The sequence below is a fragment of the Toxotes jaculatrix genome, chromosome 4 (assembly GCF_017976425.1).
Source record: "Toxotes jaculatrix isolate fToxJac2 chromosome 4, fToxJac2.pri, whole genome shotgun sequence".
Taxonomy (NCBI): domain Eukaryota; kingdom Metazoa; phylum Chordata; class Actinopteri; family Toxotidae; genus Toxotes; species Toxotes jaculatrix.
In genome coordinates this window covers 6,019,971-6,041,761 of record NC_054397.1, presented here as the reverse complement: position 1 = coordinate 6,041,761, position 21,791 = coordinate 6,019,971, and the positions used below count along the sequence as shown (strand labels likewise).

General features: G+C 41.7%; 1 protein-coding gene across 1 annotated transcript; it reads right to left on the bottom strand.

Annotated features, from left to right (window-relative positions):
- Positions 1 to 5,478: 5,478 nt before the first annotated feature.
- On the bottom strand, positions 5,479 to 21,775 carry LOC121180093 (E3 ubiquitin-protein ligase RBBP6-like). Its single transcript, XM_041035229.1, has 20 exons — positions 20,629 to 21,775; positions 19,506 to 19,605; positions 19,273 to 19,312; positions 16,633 to 16,674; positions 16,415 to 16,503; positions 16,159 to 16,255; positions 15,894 to 16,036; positions 15,510 to 15,682; positions 15,153 to 15,256; positions 14,690 to 15,036; positions 14,507 to 14,570; positions 14,237 to 14,294; positions 14,091 to 14,145; positions 13,664 to 13,990; positions 13,390 to 13,485; positions 11,602 to 13,237; positions 10,316 to 10,944; positions 10,112 to 10,182; positions 9,896 to 9,983; positions 5,479 to 8,634 (listed from the first exon to the last, which is right to left on the bottom strand). Exons 1-20 carry the CDS (start codon positions 20,792 to 20,794, stop codon positions 7,653 to 7,655), a joined length of 5,307 nt encoding a protein of 1,768 aa, XP_040891163.1. The 5' UTR covers positions 20,795 to 21,775; the 3' UTR covers positions 5,479 to 7,652.
- Between the last annotated feature and the right edge of the window lie 16 nt (positions 21,776 to 21,791).

The window sequence follows — 21,791 nt, the reverse complement described above, 5'->3', positions numbered from 1 at the left end:
GAACAGTGCTTACATGAAACCAGAGAGCAGAGGTAATGAGGTAGTTTTTGCCAAAGAGGATAATGGATGAATGACATACAATTATTGGTTTGTTATTACTGGCACACTCACATTATCAGTATTTTCATGTTGTATAGTTGGTCAAGTTGGATTTATTGTTAGGTAGTTTTATTTGTTCCATCGCAATAAATTTTTATTAGCTTACCATATGTTTTGAGTCAACACTGTAACCAGTAAAGAAAATAGTAACTATAGCTGTTAAACAGACCATAACTTAGGAGTAATAACTAAAATATCTAACTGAAATATAATGGAGTATAGGTACAAAGTAGCATAAAATGGAACGACTCAAGTACCTAAAAACTCGTATGTGCAGCCTACCTCAGTAAATGTACTTTCTTGCATTGTCCATAATTTATTTTCACATCATCTAAATTCATATCAGAAATAACATATTTCTTATGAGCTCTCTTCAAAGAAAAGATATGCATATTTTACAGTAGGTAAGACTGAAGATAATAACAAGGCAGAGAGTGAAAAAGACAGAATAGCCATTGTAAATGTCTTGAAATAGAGCTGAAACTCAGCTACTGCTCATTTTTCTGGGGGCTCCTCGCAATTCCCTCAAGGCCCCCTGGCTGTCCCTGGATCCCACTTTGGGAACTAATATTAGATCTACAGTGTACAGTAGGTCTAAGCAAACAGCTTACAGGGAGCACTAGTCTTAAATGCTCTCCTGCCAATTTTTTTAATATCTACATATGGCCCCAAAACTGTTTTTTGGGGATGTTTTGTTTGATGTTTACACTCCATTAGACAGAAAACTAGAGTCCCCTGGTAGTGGCTCTAAGAGGCTGTAAGGCTCATTGCATGCTACAAAACAAATCTGAATGGATTAAAAATAGACAGACAATTTGCTATTCTTAGATCCAACTAGTGGGGCAAAACATTTAAAATTTGGGCTATTGCGCTGGAGGAAACATCATGTTCTTACTTAAATCAAAAGGATTTACCCTATGTGCAGCAGGAATTTTCAGGCATCTCAGACTCAGCTCTGCATCAGACTGAAAGTGAAGCAAATTTTAGTGGAGGCTTGTTTGCATATGAACTCAAGCAAAACAAATCACACAATTATCCCAATAAATGTACAGATACAAGAGCTCACAAAAGAGAAGAGAGATTAGAAGAAATTGACAGAAATACCTTTGGTATGCATGTTTTGGCGGCGCGAAAGTTTTGCAGCGGCCCGCAGGTTATACTCCTGAAAAATGAAATTTCACCTGTACTTCTGTGCAAGTGACAATAAAGTTCTATCTATCTATCTTCTAGCTAGCTACAGCTAACATCTGTATAGTTGGCTCTCTCTTCTTCTTTTTAGTCACACCTGCTTAATTTTCATTCCTTAATCATCCTCAGCCTTATACTTAGGCTTTGAGTTGATTTCACATGCTACATTGCTTAATGTTAAAATGTTCACAATTCGCTTGTATAGCAGTGAGTTGGGTTTACAGTGTCTGTGTGTAAGTTTTAGTATTTAAGCAATGAAACACAATAAAATTGAGCCTGAATCTTTAGCAGATATAGCATGATGCATTAGCAGTAATCTCAAAGTACAGCTGAGGTTAATGGGAATTTGTTCATTAGCTTTATAGGTGCCACTTAAAATCCCAACAAATGCAGACGCCTCCATACGGGGCACAAAGGGTCACTCAGTGGTTTAAGTAGCATCAACATTATTTTAGCCTGACATGAAAAAGCTAAGATTAGATTTTCAGAGCAGGGAAACACCGTGCAATACCCAATCAACGCCCACAGTAGACAGACTCCTCACAGCTATCATAAGTCTTACAGCAGCAGCATACATCAAACATTTAGTGTATCTCAACAACACAGTTTAAGATATCTAGGGCACATTCAACCGTACAAACACTCATACAGACCTCTCTGCTAAAAAAAAAAACCCTTACTCTCCCAGTGAAGAAAACCAATGAGCATTGTAGAAAGCCCTTGTGTATATGTGCGTGTGTGTGTGTGTGCGCGTTGGTAGTAATAGCTTGTTATTGGGTCTCCCTGACTGTGTTTCCACTCCCACTCCCATTCGTTTTCCCTCTCCTTCCAGCTCGTCTCATCCTTCTCACACTTATTGTCTCATGTAACTCATGCAAGACTCTTTCTGCTCCACAGAATCATTTCATGCATTTTTTACCCCAGCTCTGTCACTGTGGTGTGTTCAAATGCTGGTTTACATTAGTCAGTGAAATGCGCGCACACACACACACACACACACATACATGCAAAAATACATTCCCTATGTTATCGGTTGAGGATGGGTATCTAGGCCAAACATTATTATCAGTGTGCGGTAGGCGCCCCTCGGGTGTGTTTCCATGGTGACCATCACATAACATTATATATGGGGAAGTGTTTTATTCCATGCCATTGTCACAAATACACACACACATACACACACTGAGGGAATTCGATTACAGATCAATAATCCTGATCAATCATTGAAATTGCCATGACAACCACCTGAGGGCACATCCTGATACGAACGCGGACACACACATACTCTACATGCACATGTGCAGAATCACATGAGCAGTGTGACACTGAGCCTGCCTACTCCTTTACTTGACCTGGTTACAGTAGAAGTACATGAAGAGGTTAACATGGCATGCACACACACACACACACACACACGCAGCATGTTTAGTGGTGTCAGTGTCAACTTCTTAAAGTTTCAGTTTTCAGAGCAAGGGGACAAGGAAGACAGCAGTAGTCCTAATTATGTGTCTCTGTTGACTGTCAGTCTGTCTTCTCTGCCTCTGAGTCTTTAATCTTTATTTTCACTTCAGTAAGCATTCGTGGTATATCTTAACATTACAGCTCACAAATTACAGTGTAAATATTTTGTACAGTATTCATGGGGTATCACTAAACTACTTATGGGTACCTACTGGATGTTAAGGGGTGAAGCACAGGAAACGGGGAGGTAACATTTTCCTTTTAGAAGACAATTACACCGTATGCATGTTTGAAATGTACCTCATACATATTAAAGAAACAATGAAATATGGAATGACGATCATTCCTGCGTACTGTGTTGTTCAGGTATCAGTTGGTTCACCACTTTTTGGCCACTTGTTCCCATATTTTAGGAACAACTAAAATATGGGAACAACTATTGGTTTGATTGCCATTAAAGTTTTTTTTATAGACATTTATGGTTCTCAGATAAAATAACCGTAATGACTTTGGTGATCTCTTGACTTTTCCTCTAGTGCCACCATGAGGTTGACATTAGTGGTTTCAAGTGAAATGTCTCAACAAGTGCTGGATGGATTACCACGGATGATTTGTGCTAACTTTGGTGACCCCTTAACTTTTCATCTAGTGCCACCAATCAAGTCAAAATTTCTGTTTGTCTTATACTTTATGACCTGCAAGATCGTGACGTTCCCATCATTCTCAACTGCACTCTGTTTAATGCTAATTAACAAATGTTAGCATGCTAATCCAACTAAGATGGTAAACATCATACCTACTAAACATCAGCATGTTAGCATTGTCACTGTGGGGGTGTTAGCATGCTAACATTAGCATTTAGCTTAAAGCACCACTGTGCCTCAGAAGCCTACAGCCTCATGGAGCTGTGCCTGTTAGCCTTGTTGAAATAACATTCAGTTAGCAGTGTTTTGGGTTCACCATGCTAAAACTAATGCAGTCTAATACAACAGCTCTGTAACAAATCCTGTGTTCATTAAGGTTACAGCACTCAGTTTTTACTGAAACTGTTCTAGAGAGGTACTGATCGGCGTTACGGTCATTTGTGAGGCTGATGTTTGTGGTGCTCTTGAAGTGCACTGCATTATATTGAGAGTTGTTTCTAGTATTCAGCCTGCCCTCGTTGATATAAATGGGGCTCCTGTCTTGTTTTCCAGTTACAATATTACCATACTCCATAATTATTGAATTTGTACTCTGTAATTTGAAAGCATACAATGTACAGTTTTCTTCTTTTCATGCCTACATGTGTCCCTGGATAAATAACCAGCAAGTATTTTACTGATATTTAAATTTTTCTTGTAAATATTTACATTACATTTTGCAGTGCGGAATCAACAACATTTGTAACCACAGTAAGACTTTAATACGTAAAGAAAAAAGGTTCTGTCAGAGTCACAAGTCAAAAACGTAAATGACTTGTTTGGCAGCATAATAGGCTGTTCAGGCTCACATATTTTGTTGTATTTTAGGCAAACCACTGGAGGGAATCTTGCATGCGGCAACATTACTGACTCATCCTTTTTATTAGTTCGAGGAATCATAGAAATCTATCAGACAATACAGTTCCACATCCCACTCTTCTTTCTCTCTCTCTCGCCTTTTCCTTCACCAGCGTTTGCAAGCATAAATGCACACTGGTCCATACAAGTGCATGGGCAATCATGCACACATAGCCAGCACCCTCCCTCAGATGTTACATTCATGACCGAGAATGAGAGAGAGTTAGGTTGTGAGCCGGTCAGTGGAGAAGCATCTTTTCTGACAATCGGCAGAAGTGAAGTTGCTTAGCAACCTTTGGCCTTCATGACAGGAAATGATGTCATGCTTGTAAGACAAAACACAAGCAGACACACAAATCCACAGGCGGATGGCAGGTGCACACATGCACACACGTGTGGGCACGCAGACACACACATGCCATGTGAACCTTGCAGAATGTTAGATGGCAGGAATAATGAGTTGTGATGATAATCTGGGCAGGGGTTAAAACAATATATTAATCTTCTTTAATGGCTCTCTGAGTCCATTAAGGATGACGATATATATATGTGTGTGTGTGTGTGTGTACATATATGTGAACACACAAACACACACAATGTATGGACTGAGCTGAGCATGTGCTTTTATGTACTGCTGTTTGAGGTAAAATACATCTGCTGCTCTCTTGTTTTTCAGTGTTCCCTCAACCCGTCTGTGAACCCATCTCCTGCCTTTCCTCTGTGATCCACCAGTCACGCCATCCCTCCGACTGGGTACACACACTTACCACATGCACACACAGACACACAAACACAAACACAATGAAGCTTATTGCTATGTGCTCTAGGAGGGATAGAGAGTTAGTGACATGTGGGGCTGTATTTTGGAGCTGAAACATATGAGAGAAGATTTTTTTTTTTGTTATTCTGTTTTCTCTCCCATGCTAAAAGTTGTAGGACTTACAGTGCCACACAGTGTTCAGTGTGACTCACTGCACTCGATTCCTACTGGGACTATTCACTTTAATTATTCATGTTTGTAAAGAAATGAGCTGTCAAAGACCCTGAAACTCACCATTGTGTCTGAGGAAACTGCTTTCGAGGACACATTCCATCCTCTCTGAAAAAGCCACTTATTTCCAAATATATCTGATACTCCATGTGCTGCAGTACATCTTTGCTCTTGTTTAAAAAAAAAATTAGAATCCTGCATTTCAAATGAGAAAAAAAAACTGCAAATGACTCAGCTTTCTAATATAAAGTCAATTTTCTACTTATCCATCCTTTTTTATCAACTTATTTGTCTATTATTTATTATCAACCATCAATGTACATGTTCGACATCTTAATTATTCCAAATAGATACTAATACATTTGTACATTGGCAATGCATCTGTCTTTACACACTGTGGTAGTGGGGTCTGAGAGGAACAAAAGAAGCCCCACAAAGCACAGGAAACTAAGGTACAATCTGTCACTTTAATATTAAATTCACGTCTCAGCAAGTACCATGTCTACCAGTATTCTAAGAATACAAAAACACTGCATTACACAAAGGAAATGAGCATGTTCCCTTCCCTAGGAATACTACTGCAGTACCTTAGTTACAGCAAAAATTAATTCATGGTTTATTTTTACTGCCTCATTCACTGATGTTCTGTTATTAAGCTGTTAGATCCACTGTGGTAATTTATACATTTTAGTAAGAACTATGCCACTGTTATGATGGACTGTTGCAGGACTAGGTGTAATTATTATGACTGCAGTAGGTATTTAATTATCACTTACAGCACTATAACCATTATTGTTATATATAGCTTTTATGCTTCTTATATCCACCGTTGTTTTAATGGGGTAGGTACAAGTGTACTGGTAAGATGTTTACCAGTAGTTGAGACTGCTGTGACACCTGAGAATATTAAGTGGGCCATTTACAGTCTTTCTCGCAGGTCTTGATTAAATATTATTTCACAAGACTGTAGCCCACTTATTATCTACAGCGGAAAGTGACTGCAGTATGCTACACATCGCAGTGATAGCAGCCTGCATCGTTTATCACTAGTCTGGTCTCAGATTCTACATTAAAAGTTCTAATTACAAACACCTGAAATGCTTAAATGTACCACTCAGAGGTCCAATGTTTCCACACAACCTTCATTTGTATGTTCACTGATATAATATAGCTCAGACATTTTCACGAGGTCAAAATGTTTTAATTAAAAAAAAAAAGGAACAACTTATTTGTAAGAACATTAGTCCCCCAGTTCGTCCCATTTCTGTCACATTTCACTTTCACAACATCACACACATTCACTCGCTCACACAACGTGATACAGTCACTACACCTTTGGAACAAAAACGTGCAGACTGATTTGCCATTATTAATAAACACATCCTAGATTCCGACAATCCAGTGTATCATGAACGCATGACAGTCTGCTTTAACTTACTGTTAAACTTACTGTTACTGGAACATACTGTTGATTTTGCAAGTTTCAGTTCATTAATCACAAAAATTTTACTGTTAACCGTTTTCAAAGAGTTTCATTCTTCCAGGTAGCTAGTAGGGGGAAAAAAAGATTGTGAATGAAATGAAAATGAATGAATGAAAAGAAATTTTGTTGTCTCAATTTAAATTTACACTGCCCTAGACAAAAACATGAACTGAACCAGTGGCTGCCTAAAAGTGAAATTATCACCACTGAAAATGGCTAACAGTAACGAAAAGCATACAGTCTGTAGTTAATGTGCTAAAACATGCAAAACTGCTAGTGCAGTCCTTCAAAAAGAGCTCACAACGGCATTGAAACGAAGGTTATCCAGTATTTAGGCCTTGAACAGTACAGGGGGGATGTGAGCAAAACAGAGGAAAAATTATATTATGTGAAGCAACAGTTCATCTCTATTTACAACTGAATCGAGGCAGAGAAACAGCAATTCCTCCTCTACGAAGAAGCAATCACATCCCTGAGTACAGTTTGTTACTCCTATCATTTAGACTCACTGCTGTGATCAGTTATTATCATCATCAAGTCCTTTCTTGCCAGCTCTAGGTTGATCACACTATCACTCCCGGGTTGTTTTGTTTTTGACCCAAAGTCACTGCAGAGGTTCACATTAAATCATTAAAGAAACCTCTGCAGTGCTTAAAATGCTGCAGTCCAGACACATCAAAGTACCATGTAGGTTTGGAGAGATGCAGGGACGCTATAAGTGTTAGAGTTACCGCCCTCCAACAGTGCTATGGACAGTCTAACACCTATTTCATTGTTCCTTTCAAGTGGCACATGGAGCAGCATGCCAGTGTTAGCCGATATTTCTAGATACATCATTACCCCTGTAAAGGGTTACAGATTGTGGCCAGGAGGCTTAGCTTAGCCCCTGTTAACACGGAGTCTCCTCTGCTGCTTTCTCTATCTTCTCCTCCTCTTCCTCCACATCTTTGTCTTTGTTCTTTTTGTGTTTCTTTTTCTTGTGTTTGTGCTTATGCTCCTTGTGTTCTCCTTCTTTGTCCTGACTGCTATGCTTCTTGTGCTTTTTGTGTTTTTTATGTTTCTTGTGTTTCTTCTTCTTCTTGTCCGTCGTGGTGGCTGAGTCGCTGTGGTTGCTCGCGCTGGGGCTGCGGGAGGGTTGGCTGAGGGACACACTGGGGCTGCCGCTCCGTCCTCTCTCCGGCTCTGAGCCTTCGCCTTCGCTATAGTCGGGCACGAAGGCGGCCTCATCCGTCTCACGACCCAGGTCAGAACACAAGCGCTGCCTCCTGGGCTCTGGGCCACGACTCTCCTCTCGTCCTCCTCCACCTCTGCTTTCTGTTGATCTCTCCTCCTTTGCTGTCACTCCTCGCCCCTCCTCTCTCCCGCCTCCTGCTTTCCCCTCTTCTCTTGCTGCAGGTCTCCCCTCTTCTCTCACCCCTCTACCCTCCTCCCTCACCGTTTTTGTTTTAGTTGATTTGTCAGAATTTGTCTGTGCCACCCTGCCACCCTTGCCCTCTTCCCTTGGTGGTTTCCCTTTCTTCTCCTCTCTCACTGCTCCTCTCCTCTCCTCTCTTATGGCATCCCGACTTTCGCTCCTGACAGGTTTAAGTGCATTAGTCTGCCCCTCTCTGCCTCGGCTCCTCTGAGGCACTGGTGAGGGCTCCTTGGGTGCACTAACTCCATTTTCCTGCCCCTCTTCGTCATCCTCTCTTTCCCACTTGGAGCGAGGAGGAGGCTGGATGAGTGGCTCCTCCCTGACCAGGCTGGGCTCTGGGCTGACACTTGGGCTGCGGCCACGGCTATCCGCAGGGCTACAAGGGGGCTGTTCTGCAGGTTTAGAGGATACACTTTTCTGCTCTTTTTCTGAATCCCGCTTTGTCTCCTGAGTTGACCTAGTGTTAAGGTAAAAACAAATGTATAAAGAGGTGTTTGAGGAATGTGATTGGTTATATTGAATCAATCTTCTACACTAACCTATGGTTGGCTAACTTTGTATAGTTGGAAATATTTTGTTTGGTATTTTTTCATATAATTTTTTTTCAATACCTTGCTTTTAGGAATGTTAACATATTTTTTTCTTAGGGATGCAATTAATTATTTTCATTATCAACAAACCTGAGAGCAACTGAGTGTTGCGCTCAGCTGCTGACATGAAAAGTGCTAAAAATTGTTACGTAACAAAAGAAAACAAGTGAGCTGAGAGAAATGTTGTTGTTGTTGTCTTGTTTATCACCTCCACACAGCTCACCAAGCGCGGCGTGAACTCGGTGTGAATGCTGGATTGTTGGTTTTGGAAAGTTATATAAGTGATGAGACATGGGTCTCACCAATCCGATGTCGGAAAGATGCGCGAGGGGCGGGTTTCCAAAGCTATTCAGCCAACTATTCAGTTAGCATACTGGCGCCTCAAGCTTTCCTCATATTGTACAGAAACTTTGGCATATAGATACCATTTACCAAAATCTACATGTTGAACTATTCCTTTAAATATAGTCTCAACAAGAGCAGCCACGAAAGAACGCTGTCTAAATTGACTAAAACCGGGAACACTACTATTGCTGATTCTGACAAGACATTCGATGCCAGGTTTGGTTACTGAACAATTAAATACTTCGTGGAATAAATTCTGGTTGATACAAAAAAAAAAACAAAAAAAAAACGATGAGTTCTGATACCCATTCCTAGTAACCAACTATAAACCATTTCCCAGTTTCAGGTATATCGACAAGTTTAGTTTCTGTTAGAGCTTAACAGCTCACAGAAATTAAACTTTGACCCCCAAGTTACTGTATTTCCAAGCAACACTAGTCCTATGAACCATAATTCTATTAGTATCCTAAAGGAAATTTGGTTTGCAGCAGGGATTTAATGAACAACAAAACGTATCTGACTGGAATCACCGCCTCGTGGTTGTATGTAAGGAATTTAATAAGGTACTAATTTGCATAACATTATAATGTCACAGTGATATAAAACGTCATCATAATTTTATCCTATTAGACATCTGTGTTAAGTTTTGCCACGATCAATGTATGAATTCTTGAGTTATGGCCAAAAATGTGTTCCTTCACTGCGTTTCTGAGATATTGCTTTCGCAAGAACGCGACGGACGGACGGACGGAGAACCCGAAAACAGAGGCACAACGGACTCACCTGGCGGAGCTCACAGTGTGGCTTGTCAGAGGTTTTCGGCTGATCCTGGGTTTGTTCTTCACAGCAGAGGCCTCACCATCTTTCACCACTGGAAGAAAGAGAGGGAATAGTAATGCAAAGACAGGTTTAATCAATGCGTAATTAGATGGCACAAGACAAAAATCAAAGTCATCATCTCTTCACACATGCATGCACTCATACAGTGATTCCAATTACCTTCTCTCTGAGCAGCAGCTGGTTTCTCTCCTGAGGGGACACTTCTCTCTGTTCTGTCCTTGGACACACTCCTGGGAAATAAGAGAATATAATTACACATATTACAACTGTGTTTACAGATAAAAACCACTAAATCCCTGCTTTCTTTCAATCATGGATATGGATGCTGGTTTGACAAGTAGGAGGTAAACTCGTGTAACAGACCTGTCAGATTTAGCAGCTCTTTCTGACCCTTCACCTCTCTCCTTAGAGGATACGCTTGGTTTCTCCTGATGGTCTGCCGGTCTCTTGGTGATGGCTGATTTCTCGCCGATAGTCATTTTATCCAGACAGACCGATCTCCCTCCTCCATTTCCGCCTCCGGAGTTCTTTCGTTCTGTCCTCGTTGACCTCTCTCCTTCGGTGTCTCTCTCCACTGTAGCTGCTACTTTCTGTGAGCCTGACCCTGAGACCCTGTCCCTCTCTCTGTCAGACCCCAGACTTCTGTCTCGGTCTCTTTCCCTGTCTGATCCGGAAGCTCTGTCTCGCTCTCTGTCCTGTCCTGAGCTTCTGTTCTGCTCTCTGTCTGAGCTCTGTAGTCTCTCTCCAGCACTCCCTGGTCTCTCTCTGGAAACTCCCCTCTCAGCAGATGCAGATCGCTCCTTTCTTCCAGCTCCTTCTGTTGTACTGCTGGGTCGGTCTTCTTCAGAGATGTTAGCAGCAGCTGATCGATCTGACGTGGATGTTGTCTTCTCAGGACCCGTTGGCGCTCTGTCTGAGACTGCTGTCTCAGTGCTGCCTTTTCTCCCCAGATCTCTGTTCAACTTGATCCTCCTCTGGGTCAGTGGCTTCAACTGGAATTGGACAGAAAACAAGATCAAAATGTTAAAGGGGTGACATCAGAAGCATCGCATACTTTTTACAGCCGTACCTTTTTTTTTCCAATTAAAAGTAATGATGGTAACAAACAATTCATTGCTGTTTTATTTTTAGGTTACACAGAGATCACTGTTCAGGAGGTTTTTTACCGGGGGCAGAATTATCCACAGAGATCTCACCTCTCAAAAACAAACAAACCAGGTAATTAAATCAGGTAAAAACACTGAATAAAGCAGTTTCACATTAAAAATCAGTGTCTCTCCGATGCTCAGAGGAGGTGTAGGCTCAGCTTGTTTTTCTGATAACCGGAGATCCAGACGAATAAGGTTACAAGGTTATGAAAAATAATGGTGTTGTGACTTGAAACAGTAAGAAATTAGTACGCAGGAAATTTTCCTAAGCTGGCGCTTATGAAAAAGTAAATGATGGTAGCAGACTATAATGTGGTTGTAAGCAGGGATAAGTCTTTCTCAGTGTATATAACAACAACAATATCACGTGCTGTGGGAAGCCATAAGTGGAGGTTGGTGTATAAACAGATAATTAACAACATAGTACATTAGTAGTATAGAATATATATTATAACTTAATATAAATACCCTGTGTAAATACTGCTCAAGCAACAGACCCACCTGCAGGTCCATTAGAGGTCTGATAGATCCTCGATCTGCGTCTCCCCGGCCCATCTCACGGCTCCCCGCTAGTGGAAGACCAGGTCTGTCCGAGGAGGGCGGGAGTCTGTGGAGCGGGGGTTGGTGAGACATGTGAGAGTGGGTCATGACATCACCACCACCCCCTAACCCATCTATCCTCCTCAGCTTTCCAGGAGGAGCTCCGAGCAAAGAGCGGCCCTCCTCTCCCATCCTCCTCCGACTGTCCACTGGGGAGGTCGGTCGGTGGAGGAGTGGGAGCCCGTGTTGATGAGGGGTGGGAAGGAGACCACCGCCCTGAGGGAGATCTCTTCTCCCCCTAATGTCGTGGCCGGTTCGAGGCCCGTCATGAAGAGAGGGATGAGGTAGAGGCAGGTTCTGGGAGGTCAGTGGAGGGGTCTTAAGCAGGGCAGGTCTCACCGCAGAGCTTTTACTCTTTTCCTTTTTTGGGGTAGCTGAGTTTAAAGTATCTTCTGGCTTGGCTTTAACGGTCTTCAGCGGTTTGGCGACAGTTGAAGAGGAGGAGGAGGAGGAGTCTCTCTTTTTGATCACCACTGCTTCACCAGTCTTTTTCTTCACCTTTTCGTTCTTTAGCTTCACAGGCTCTGTCTTCACTTTAGGTTTTACCTTCTGACACTTCTCTTTCTTTGTCTTGTCAGACTGAGTCTTCGATGTGGCCTTGGTTGAGGGTTTAACGGGTGCAGCAGTGCTTTTAGAAGCTGGAGCTTTAGTGGTTGCAGCACCAGATGGAGGCTTTGAGGAGATGGGAGGAGTTTTAGTGAGTGAAGGGATTTCGTCCATTGGCTCATCTCTGACAGGAGTAGCATCACCTCTGTCCACTGACTGATGTGATGGCTCTGCTTCCTCCCCAGTCTTCTTCTTTTTTAATTTCTTTGTCTTCTGGAATTTAGTGCTGGACTTAGTCCCTGATGAGGAAGAGGATGGAGGATGGTGAGGGGGAGGACCTCTCTCTTCCCTGCCTCTTCTTCCTCTCCCCTGGGGGGAGTATTCTCTGGATAATGGGGACATTCTTTCCCTCTCCCTGTCTCTGTCTCTGTCCCTACTGCCACGACCTCTGTGATGCAGTGAGGGATGTGGGTTGTCATAGTCTTTGTAGTACTTGTTGTACCAGTCTGTGTAGTCCTTTTCCCACTGTCGATACCTTTCTCTCTCCCAGCGCTCATGGCCTCCAGGACTTGGTCCCTTTAGTTCATACGGCACTAGGTCCCGAGGAGGTGGCTTGCGCCCACCAGGGCTGCGGCTCCGGTAGCCACCAGGGGAGCGAGACCGCGACCTAGACCTGTAGGGTCCTCCTCCTTCTGCTCCCTCCCAGCCTCCACCCCGATAGGAGGGAGGAGAGCGTGGTGAGCCAGAGCGCCGATACCCATAAGACCTTGAGCGGGAGCGAGACCTTGTCCGTGAGCGTCCATAACTTCGTCCGTTGCGTCTGGAATAAGGGGAGCGTGGATAAGATCGGCCGTGGGAGCGGGAACGGGAGCGGGATCGGCTGGGGGAATAAGAGTAAGACCTGGATCTTGATCTCGACCTGGATCTTGACCTGGATCTGGAGCGAGTGTAAGGAGACCGGCTGAACGGAGAGCGACTGTATGACCGGGACCTAGAAAAGGAAATGGTTAAGAAAAGAAGGAAACAAGGGGAGAAACAAGGCAGACTATGTTAAAAAATTGACCAAATGGCTTGAAGGATTATGCATATGTGATAAATGTAAGAACTAAAACCTATTTTGATATGTCTTCTTAATGTAGTTACCTGGAATAAGACGGTCTTCGTCTCTTTGGTAGATTTCTGTACTTCATAAGCTCTTTGTGGAAGTCTTTAGTAAACTCATCCAGTTTGGATGGAACTCTGTGGATGCAAAGACAAGAACACTTAAACTTTCAAAACTACTCCAGGGCTCTTAGTTCTTAATACATTCCTAATCTCAAACCAGAGTGATGTTTAGTAATGCTCTTTATGTAAATTCCCAATAAGAAATCAGTAGCCACTGTTGCTGTTTAAACCAAAAGCAAAAAGAAAGGCTCACTTGTCCTGTCGGTGCCGTTGTCTGTAGAAATCTTCCTTAGAGAGGGGGGGCTGAGAGAGGGAGGGTGCAAGATGGGGTAGAGGAGGCTGGGTACCAGGGGCAACCCAGGGGGGGTTGAGCCCTGGTGGTCCAGGGGCATAAATAGGCTGGGGCTGGTAACCAATGGCAGGAGGAGGAATCAGGCCAGGGCCAGAGGTGTATGGAGGGGGATAGGGCTGTGGTGGGGGCGGGTACAAGGACGGAGTTGGGTATACTGGAGGAGCAGGTGCAGGAGGTGGAGCTGTCTGGAGGTGTGTAGGGGGGTGCTCTCCTCTACCCCTGTAAGACCTGGTGCAAAGAGAGAGACACGCCATTGTGAGGCAGGCATAGAATACAAACTTTTAACAGATGAGACTATGATGAGCTGAGTCCCACTGACGGGTCTTACCTCTCCCACTGTCTGCCCCCCCCTCTGTGAGAGTGGTGGGGCCGTGACTGGTGACCTAATAACGCAAGAGACAATTTGTTAGCTGCTGAATGTGTTTCCTTGAAGCACACATAATCCCCTTAAATGATCCAAATTGAACCTCTTACCTGATGGATGGGGCGGCCTTGTAGGTGGCGGATGGCCAATAACAGTTAAATGGTAGCCCTGTGGAAGAAATCACAGTGAGAAAAATGGAATTACCTCCAAGAGAAGTTAAGTTTCTTTTGTTCAGTGATGTGGAGGTAAGTTCTAAGGATCAATTTAAGTCTATAAGTTTACAACAACAATGTCATTAACATTAACAACAACAATAATAAAAGTAATGATGAGAGCTATCGCACCAGTAGACCATTATTAGGAGATCAAGAAGGACTCACCTGTGATCCACTATCTGAGGTACCTGATGAGCCTGGTGTCACAGTAGGTTCTGGATCTGTCTCACTAAAACATAAACAAGCACAGACACATTATGACTGGTAGAAGTGGCTCTTCCCTTCAAAGATCCCCTCTTGCATATGTCATTTCATGTAGGTATACAGACTATCTGGGACTAAGCTTACCCTGGTGGGGGTGGTTCTCCCTGGCTGGTAGAGTGCATAGGAGAATGGTGATCAACAACAGGTGCAGGGGCTGGTGAAGCGTCCCGACCTTCGACAGCAGCAGCATGAGGAGGAGTAGGAGCAGCAGTAGTAGCAGAAGTAGGTGCAGGGGGCTGGACCTGTGCTTGAGGGGCAGTGGTGGGCACGCTTGTAGGAGGAGCGTGAGTGACATTGGCCAGTAGTGGGTCCTGCTGTCTCGAGTGCAGGGGTCTGGTCAACTGAGGGCGAGGAGGCGGCAGAGCTGCGTGCTGGACCTGCTTGCGTACGTGTTTGGTGTATCCTGTTTCATTCTTAAAGTTGTTCACGGCCTACATGATAAACAGATTAGACATAGTTTAAAACATTTTTATAGTTTGCTTTCATTTTCAAGTAAAATGAACCAAAATGTAAAACATATCAACATGCATGCATTTGAAGGAGTTACCTGTCGAAGAAATTTGTTGGCAATGAGATTATCAGGTGAAACATCTGACTGTTTGCATGTGAAGCAGATGTGCTCCTCTGAGTCCAACAAGGCAGTCCGAATACCTGAAAACAAACACTCCTTAGTTGAAATTTAACGTTTATTTGACCAACAAATAAACTAAACTTCTTTCCACTCTTGCCACTCTTTCCACTGATAAAAAAGGGGCTTGAAATTATAACAATACACAGTGGAACAATAGGACCACAGAATTTCCAACCATTAGAAATGCGTACAAATGCAAACAAATGTAGCGTAGCCTGGGACTTTGCACATTGAGATTTTTGCGACTAATGCTCATTACGAGGAAGAACTTACACTCATCGCAGTAACTGTTTCCACAGCAGGGTATAACTACTGCGTCTGTCATCAGGTCATTGCAGATTGGACACAAGAGTTCGTCGGGGATTGGGTCTGAATCGTCCTCAGATGACGACTGGTCATGAGGAACAAATGGAGGACGCTCCTTCTTTCCTTGTGCATACGCTTCCCTGTATTAACATAATTGTTTTGTAATTGTGAGGACTTTGTTACTAGCAAACAAGCACAAAGCAACAGCAATAAACTCATGTCTGTGGATCCTCTTCAAGGAGGACACAGACATAAAATGGATTAAGACAAAGATGAATATAACGCTTCATTATGTGCTATACAAGTATACTAAATAGTGTACATTTGTGGGTATCCTAAATTGACACATACGCATCTATTGCAGGTATCGCATATTCTCCGGTGCTTGTTAACATGGCTCCTTTGGTGCCTGGCTCTGCTTTCACCATGAAGCTCTGAGGAATTCCCTTACTAATCCTGACTGGCTTGGGACCCTCCACACTCTTATCCTGGACCTAAAAAGTTAAAAACAAAACAATACGTCAATTACACTGCAAATTAGTAAAAAATTAATTTCACAGATGAAATTTCACAAAAAAAAATAAAAATAATAAAAATAATCAAACATGACAGTTACCATCAGCATGGGGCATTGTCGGATGTAGTGACCAGCCTTTCCACAACGAAAGCAGGTATAGTGAGCGGGAGGAGGCCCAACTGCCTTCTTGGAGTAACTACAAAGACAAGTACAGTTCGTTTTTTTAAAACTATCCACAGCTAATGAACGTTGTTGTTTTGTACCAATTCATGATGTTAAAACATGGAAGAAAAAAAATCTGACTTTAATCAAGTACAAGTGCAAGGTGTGCGGCTGTGTGTGTGTGTGTACTAACTGTATCGGGTCATATTCATGGTTGGACTGAGTCATCATGGCTTTAATCTTGTCCTCCTCTGATGCATTTGCGTCAACCAGGTTAGCAGTCTAAAACACGTGATGGAGAGAAGAAGAAAGGAGAAAATTAAGATGTCAACTCCACAAGAAAAAAGGACGAATCTATTGAACTTAGGAAATATTTTCTCCAAGTACAGCCAGCGTGTACAGAAACACTACCTTGGCGAGTTGGGCGAGTGACAAAGAAGGAGAAGAATCAGTCTGCAGGAGAATCAGAGTACAGATATTAAAGGTATTAACATTACATCTAATTGATACACAGTGGAAGATAAGAGCTCAGACAGTTCCCCACCACATCTGTGTCCAGTCCATCACAGTCTCCAACTAAGTCTGCACACCAAAATCAAGGCATTGGTCGAGTACTCAAAGTGCATGAAATAACGCAAGCATATGAAAGTGAGCATTTAAATCTAAATATGGATAGCTAAGCTTGTGCACAATGGTCAACCATGTACTGGTGGCATTGTGTCAAGACAGAGTTAAGGCTGTCAAAGCCTCATCTAGGGCCATGTCTTTCAAGAGCTGTTTACATGGAAGAAATCTAAATTATTTGAAGTAAATTAGTAAATTAAGAAAGAAACAGCTGTCAAACAAAAAGAGTTAGGTCCATTGAGTAATGCTACATTTTAAAACCTGTGTGCTTGCTAAAGGCAAAGTCTATTCACATCAGGGGGCGTTACAGTACTACTGCTTGCCTATTTATTGGCAAGTTTCAGGGTTTACAGTTGCAAAATAATCACTAAATTTGAAATTAAAAACACATTTCTCATTGTCACTGTATGGAAATCCGAGAGAACTTCAACACCACTAAACTGCTTAAAAATCAAGATGCATTAACATTTAAAACAAGTAAAGCAAACTTTCACTGCAACTACTCTACCATACATGACAACTCTAGACCTGCTTATATTCTGAGCCTTTAACCTCTAACTATGTTAACGGTTCTCGCCACATTCAAAATGCACACTACTGGCACATCCCTCTAAAGAGATCCTAATGCTTCTCCTGCTATGTAGGGAGAAGAAGATTTTCTCAAAGGAATACTTGACATTTAATTATAGCATGCAGTTTCCCTTTGCCGGGATGTCATGACTGTTAGAAACTCTCATCAAAACCAGTTTAAGACTGCTTTCTGTAAACTCATGAGCTAGCAAAGTAGTGCCAACCAAAAAAAAAAAACCAAAACATGCAAACACCATAAAGTGTCAAGTATGTAGCGCTGATAATGCACAAATGTAGAGTATGTTTCTTTAAAACTTAATCAATGAAGAAAAAATTAACTAACAAGACCTGTCAAACGTTCCTTCAAATTGTTCCCTAAAACAGTCACTACACCACTACAGAGTGAGGGGTGACAGAAAGGGATGTCTCTGTAAAGCAGGTCAGGAGTCAATGAACCATGAGAATTAAGTCTCACACACCAAAAAAACAATGCTTTACAACAACAAACAAAAAAGCTGCTCCGCCTAACTCTTATGAAACATATCTTCAAGTAAATAAACAAGCGGGCAGGGTGGGTTGTCCATCATGATATGCAGGGCTTGGAGGAAAGACTGGGTATTGCAGAATGCTGTGGAGGGAACACACAGGGTCTGGTGCAAGCGGTTCTGACACTGAACCACTGAACAACTTTATTGACAGGTTCTGCAGCTTACAGCTTACAGGACACACTACACCAGTATTCTTATCACTGCAGCAACCATGGAAGGCCTCCCAAGATAGACAAGATGTTTACTTTTCTGATAATGTGTCATTGTACTTTGTGATCACGTCACATTATACGTCAGTGGCCAAGTCACAGCATCTCCCTTAGTAAAACTAGCTTCTTACTGATGCCCCAAACCACAGTTGTAACAATTCACGTTGAACTAGTACCTGCTTCTTTTTAAAATAGACACTTCTGAATTAATTCATAGCATTTAACTCAGCAGGATGAAATCCGTGAGCCTTTACGGTTTAAGGGTTGTGTGCAGTCCATACTCAGTGCAGAATAGAACATCTTCATGGTGAAATTGTACAGGAGAAAACATTTGACATTGGTAAAAGTTACCAAACAAGAGATTTGAGTATATTAAAGTTTAGCAGGGTAAGCTTTAAAAATAGAAAATCACTGGCGAGTCTCACTCACACAACTTTAGTCTTGTAATTGTAATCAAAGTTAATTACAATCAATCCCAGCCACACTTTACTTCACTGGGTTCTTACACCACATAATAAATAAAATATTTTCACACAAAATAAAATGACAATAAATTATCAGTACAAAAATACCATGTTTTCCTTTTACAAACCCCTTTAAAATACATTTGCCTGGCCTGAAACAGGCTACAAAACCATTTCATTATGAAATACAGTCATTAACAGTTTAAATGATTTCTCAATCAATTATAAAGCGGCAACAGTTCAACAATTAAGTTCAGAGCATTCAAAAACAATAGTAGCTAGTCTGTTGTTTCTCTTATATCAACCTCCTCTCATTCAACCACAATTTCAAACTTTAATCTACTAATTTCAAAAATGAAAACCATGGTTTTGTAGAGAGAAACAACAAACTACTTAAAACGTAGTAGGAAACCCTCCCCAAAAAAGACATCATATAACATATAGAGATTGAGATCTCAACACAAATGTAGCCAACACACGGTGAACAGAAAATACACAGAGCTCGGTCATTGTTGACAGAATGTTTTCAAGAAAGGTGACTAAAGCCAGAAAGAGGGGGAGAGAGTGAGAGGTGAGAGGAGGAGGAGGAGGAGGAGGAGGAGGAGAGAGTGTTGTTTTTGGGTTTGTTTTACATACGGGTCTAGAAGATCCAACCACAGCTGTGTCAGAACGATCTCTGCAGAAACAACACAGGACAGAGAGAAACCATGTTACTAACATAACTCGACTGCCAACTTATGACCAACTGCAGGATCAAGTTTTCAACTATGAGTGCTTATAGAAAGGTCTGTAATCCATACTTTGAAAAAACAAATCCAAATGTAAACCTATTAATAACTTCATGATGCTAGTAATAGCTGTATACTTACACAATGAACGTCCTGCCAGCAGGTTTTACTCCACCAATTGGAGTACGGCGGACAATCACGGAGGAGTGTTTCGGGATGTGGGCTTCATCATCTGTGTATTCTACAAAACATGAGATAGAAATCAATAGAGAACAAACACAACACATAGCATGATGACTTCTAAACCAACCACAGTATAACACACAGTATTTAACAGGTGCATAAAGACACTTTCAAACACAGTGCCAGGACAAAAATTTCCATATTTTTTATTAAATAAGCCAAAGAAATGAGAGTTTATGAACTCTATCATATCACAATTTCAACTAAAGCTGTGAAAATCATAGTAGCAGACATATGATGAGATCATCTGCATCAATAGAAGCCCAATAAAATAAAATTTAAAAATAAATAAAAAAATAATATATATATATATATATATATATATATATATATATATATATATATATATACACACTTCATATGATATAAAGTATATAGACATAAAAGAAACATGGCTCAGAAGATGGTTTCGACAAAAGGTGATATGGCGCCATTAGAGATAGTTAATGTGACATTATTAATATCTTCTGCAATTTTCAAAATGTATAAACTGTTCAAAGTAATTTTGAGGCAGTTTCTCATACATGTTTTTACTGTTGATCTATTCTTCTATAAGACCAAAGCTGAATTTTTGGCTATCTTGGACTACTAAGCAAACAAAACAATCTTAAGACGTCATCTTCGGCTCCGGTAATCTGCAATGAGCATGTTCCTCTAATTTCGGATTTTCATAATTTTATCATTTAGAACTACAACTAATAAGCATTTTCTGATTATTTTTTCAATTAAAAGATTTTATGTTAAGTCTATGCAATGTGTCCAAAATGCCCGTGAACGTCCGAAACGCGCTCTTATAAATACCCAAACACATTCCGTTTACAATGACTTGCGGCAAAAATCTTATTTGAGAGGCTAAAATTCGAGAATAACTGGCAATGTAATTTTGCATGGAAAAAATGCTGAAATGATTATCAATTATATAAATAGTTGATCGCTTCAGCCCTATTATTTACTGTTACTCACAAGAATAATGGATGACATGTTTGCCACTCATTTTGCAATGTGTAAGCTGGTAACATACCTTCTCGAGTCTGCGCATTGGTGATCTGCAGGTCGCAGTCTGTGGCCTTGAGGCGCTCCCGGGCCATAATCTGCCTTTTAAGCTCATTGAGGGTGATATGCAGCCCATCGAAAGTGACTGTGTTGTAGTCCAGTTTGGAAGAAAACTTATAGTGAACACACGACATTTTTACAGGTCTAAGCACTTAAGTAAATCAAGCACAAGGAAAAAACAAAAAAAAACACAGGCCTGGTATGATAATAAAATAAAACAGCGTCAACACTGAACACAGGAGGCTAAATCGGGTGACTTTAATGAGTAAACCTTCTTTATATTCGCTGAAACACTGTGGACAAAGAAATGACTAAAATGGGGAAGGGTTCAGCTCGCAGATGGCGACAGAGTCCTTGTTATTGCCAAAGAAAAATAATCGAGATTTGAAGCCAGAGCGCCATTGTGCGGCGCGGTGTGCCTCTCAAGTTCTTTAAAGTCCGATAAAACACAACAGGGTGCCACCAAATCCAAGAGAGTCCATGAAGCACAGAGTAAATCTTCTATTACAGGGATGTAAATGAGGCCATGTCCGTAGTGAATTGTCCTTGGTAGAAAGCCCGGGCCGCAGTACTGCAAGCTGCTAGTAAAGCTAGCAGCGGGCCTGGGGTTCCCTCAACATCAGTCCTTGTGGTAATGTTTCGCCGTTTTAGGAGTAGTTTCTTATTTTGGAAAACAAAACAAACACTAACGAGCCACCACAAAAAAGTCCACAAAACTGCGTGAAAGCTTCCGCAACGAGTCCTCAAGTTCTACCGCTGTTAGAGCTCAAATAATTTTTTCTGAAATTGAATTCTACCGTATAAATGTCTGACGAGTTAGCTAATGCCAAGGCTAACATGCAACACCTCGAGATTAGCTAACGCTCCCTCTGCGCTAACAAGAGCTAACGGCTGTTGCTAAACACTGCTATGCTAACAATGCTAGCAAAGTTAGCTGTCGAATAATCTCACAAAATCCACCCGCTACGATGTCAAAACACAAAGGTTTCTCTTCGGTCCACGGTCATTTTCCACCGTGAAAGGTGTAAAGTTGTGCATCCGGATTACTCTTCAAGTTAAATCCATAAAATCCCTCTCGCTGATCCAACCTGCTCGTCCCCTCGCTGTTTCATCAAAATGGCGTATGACGGA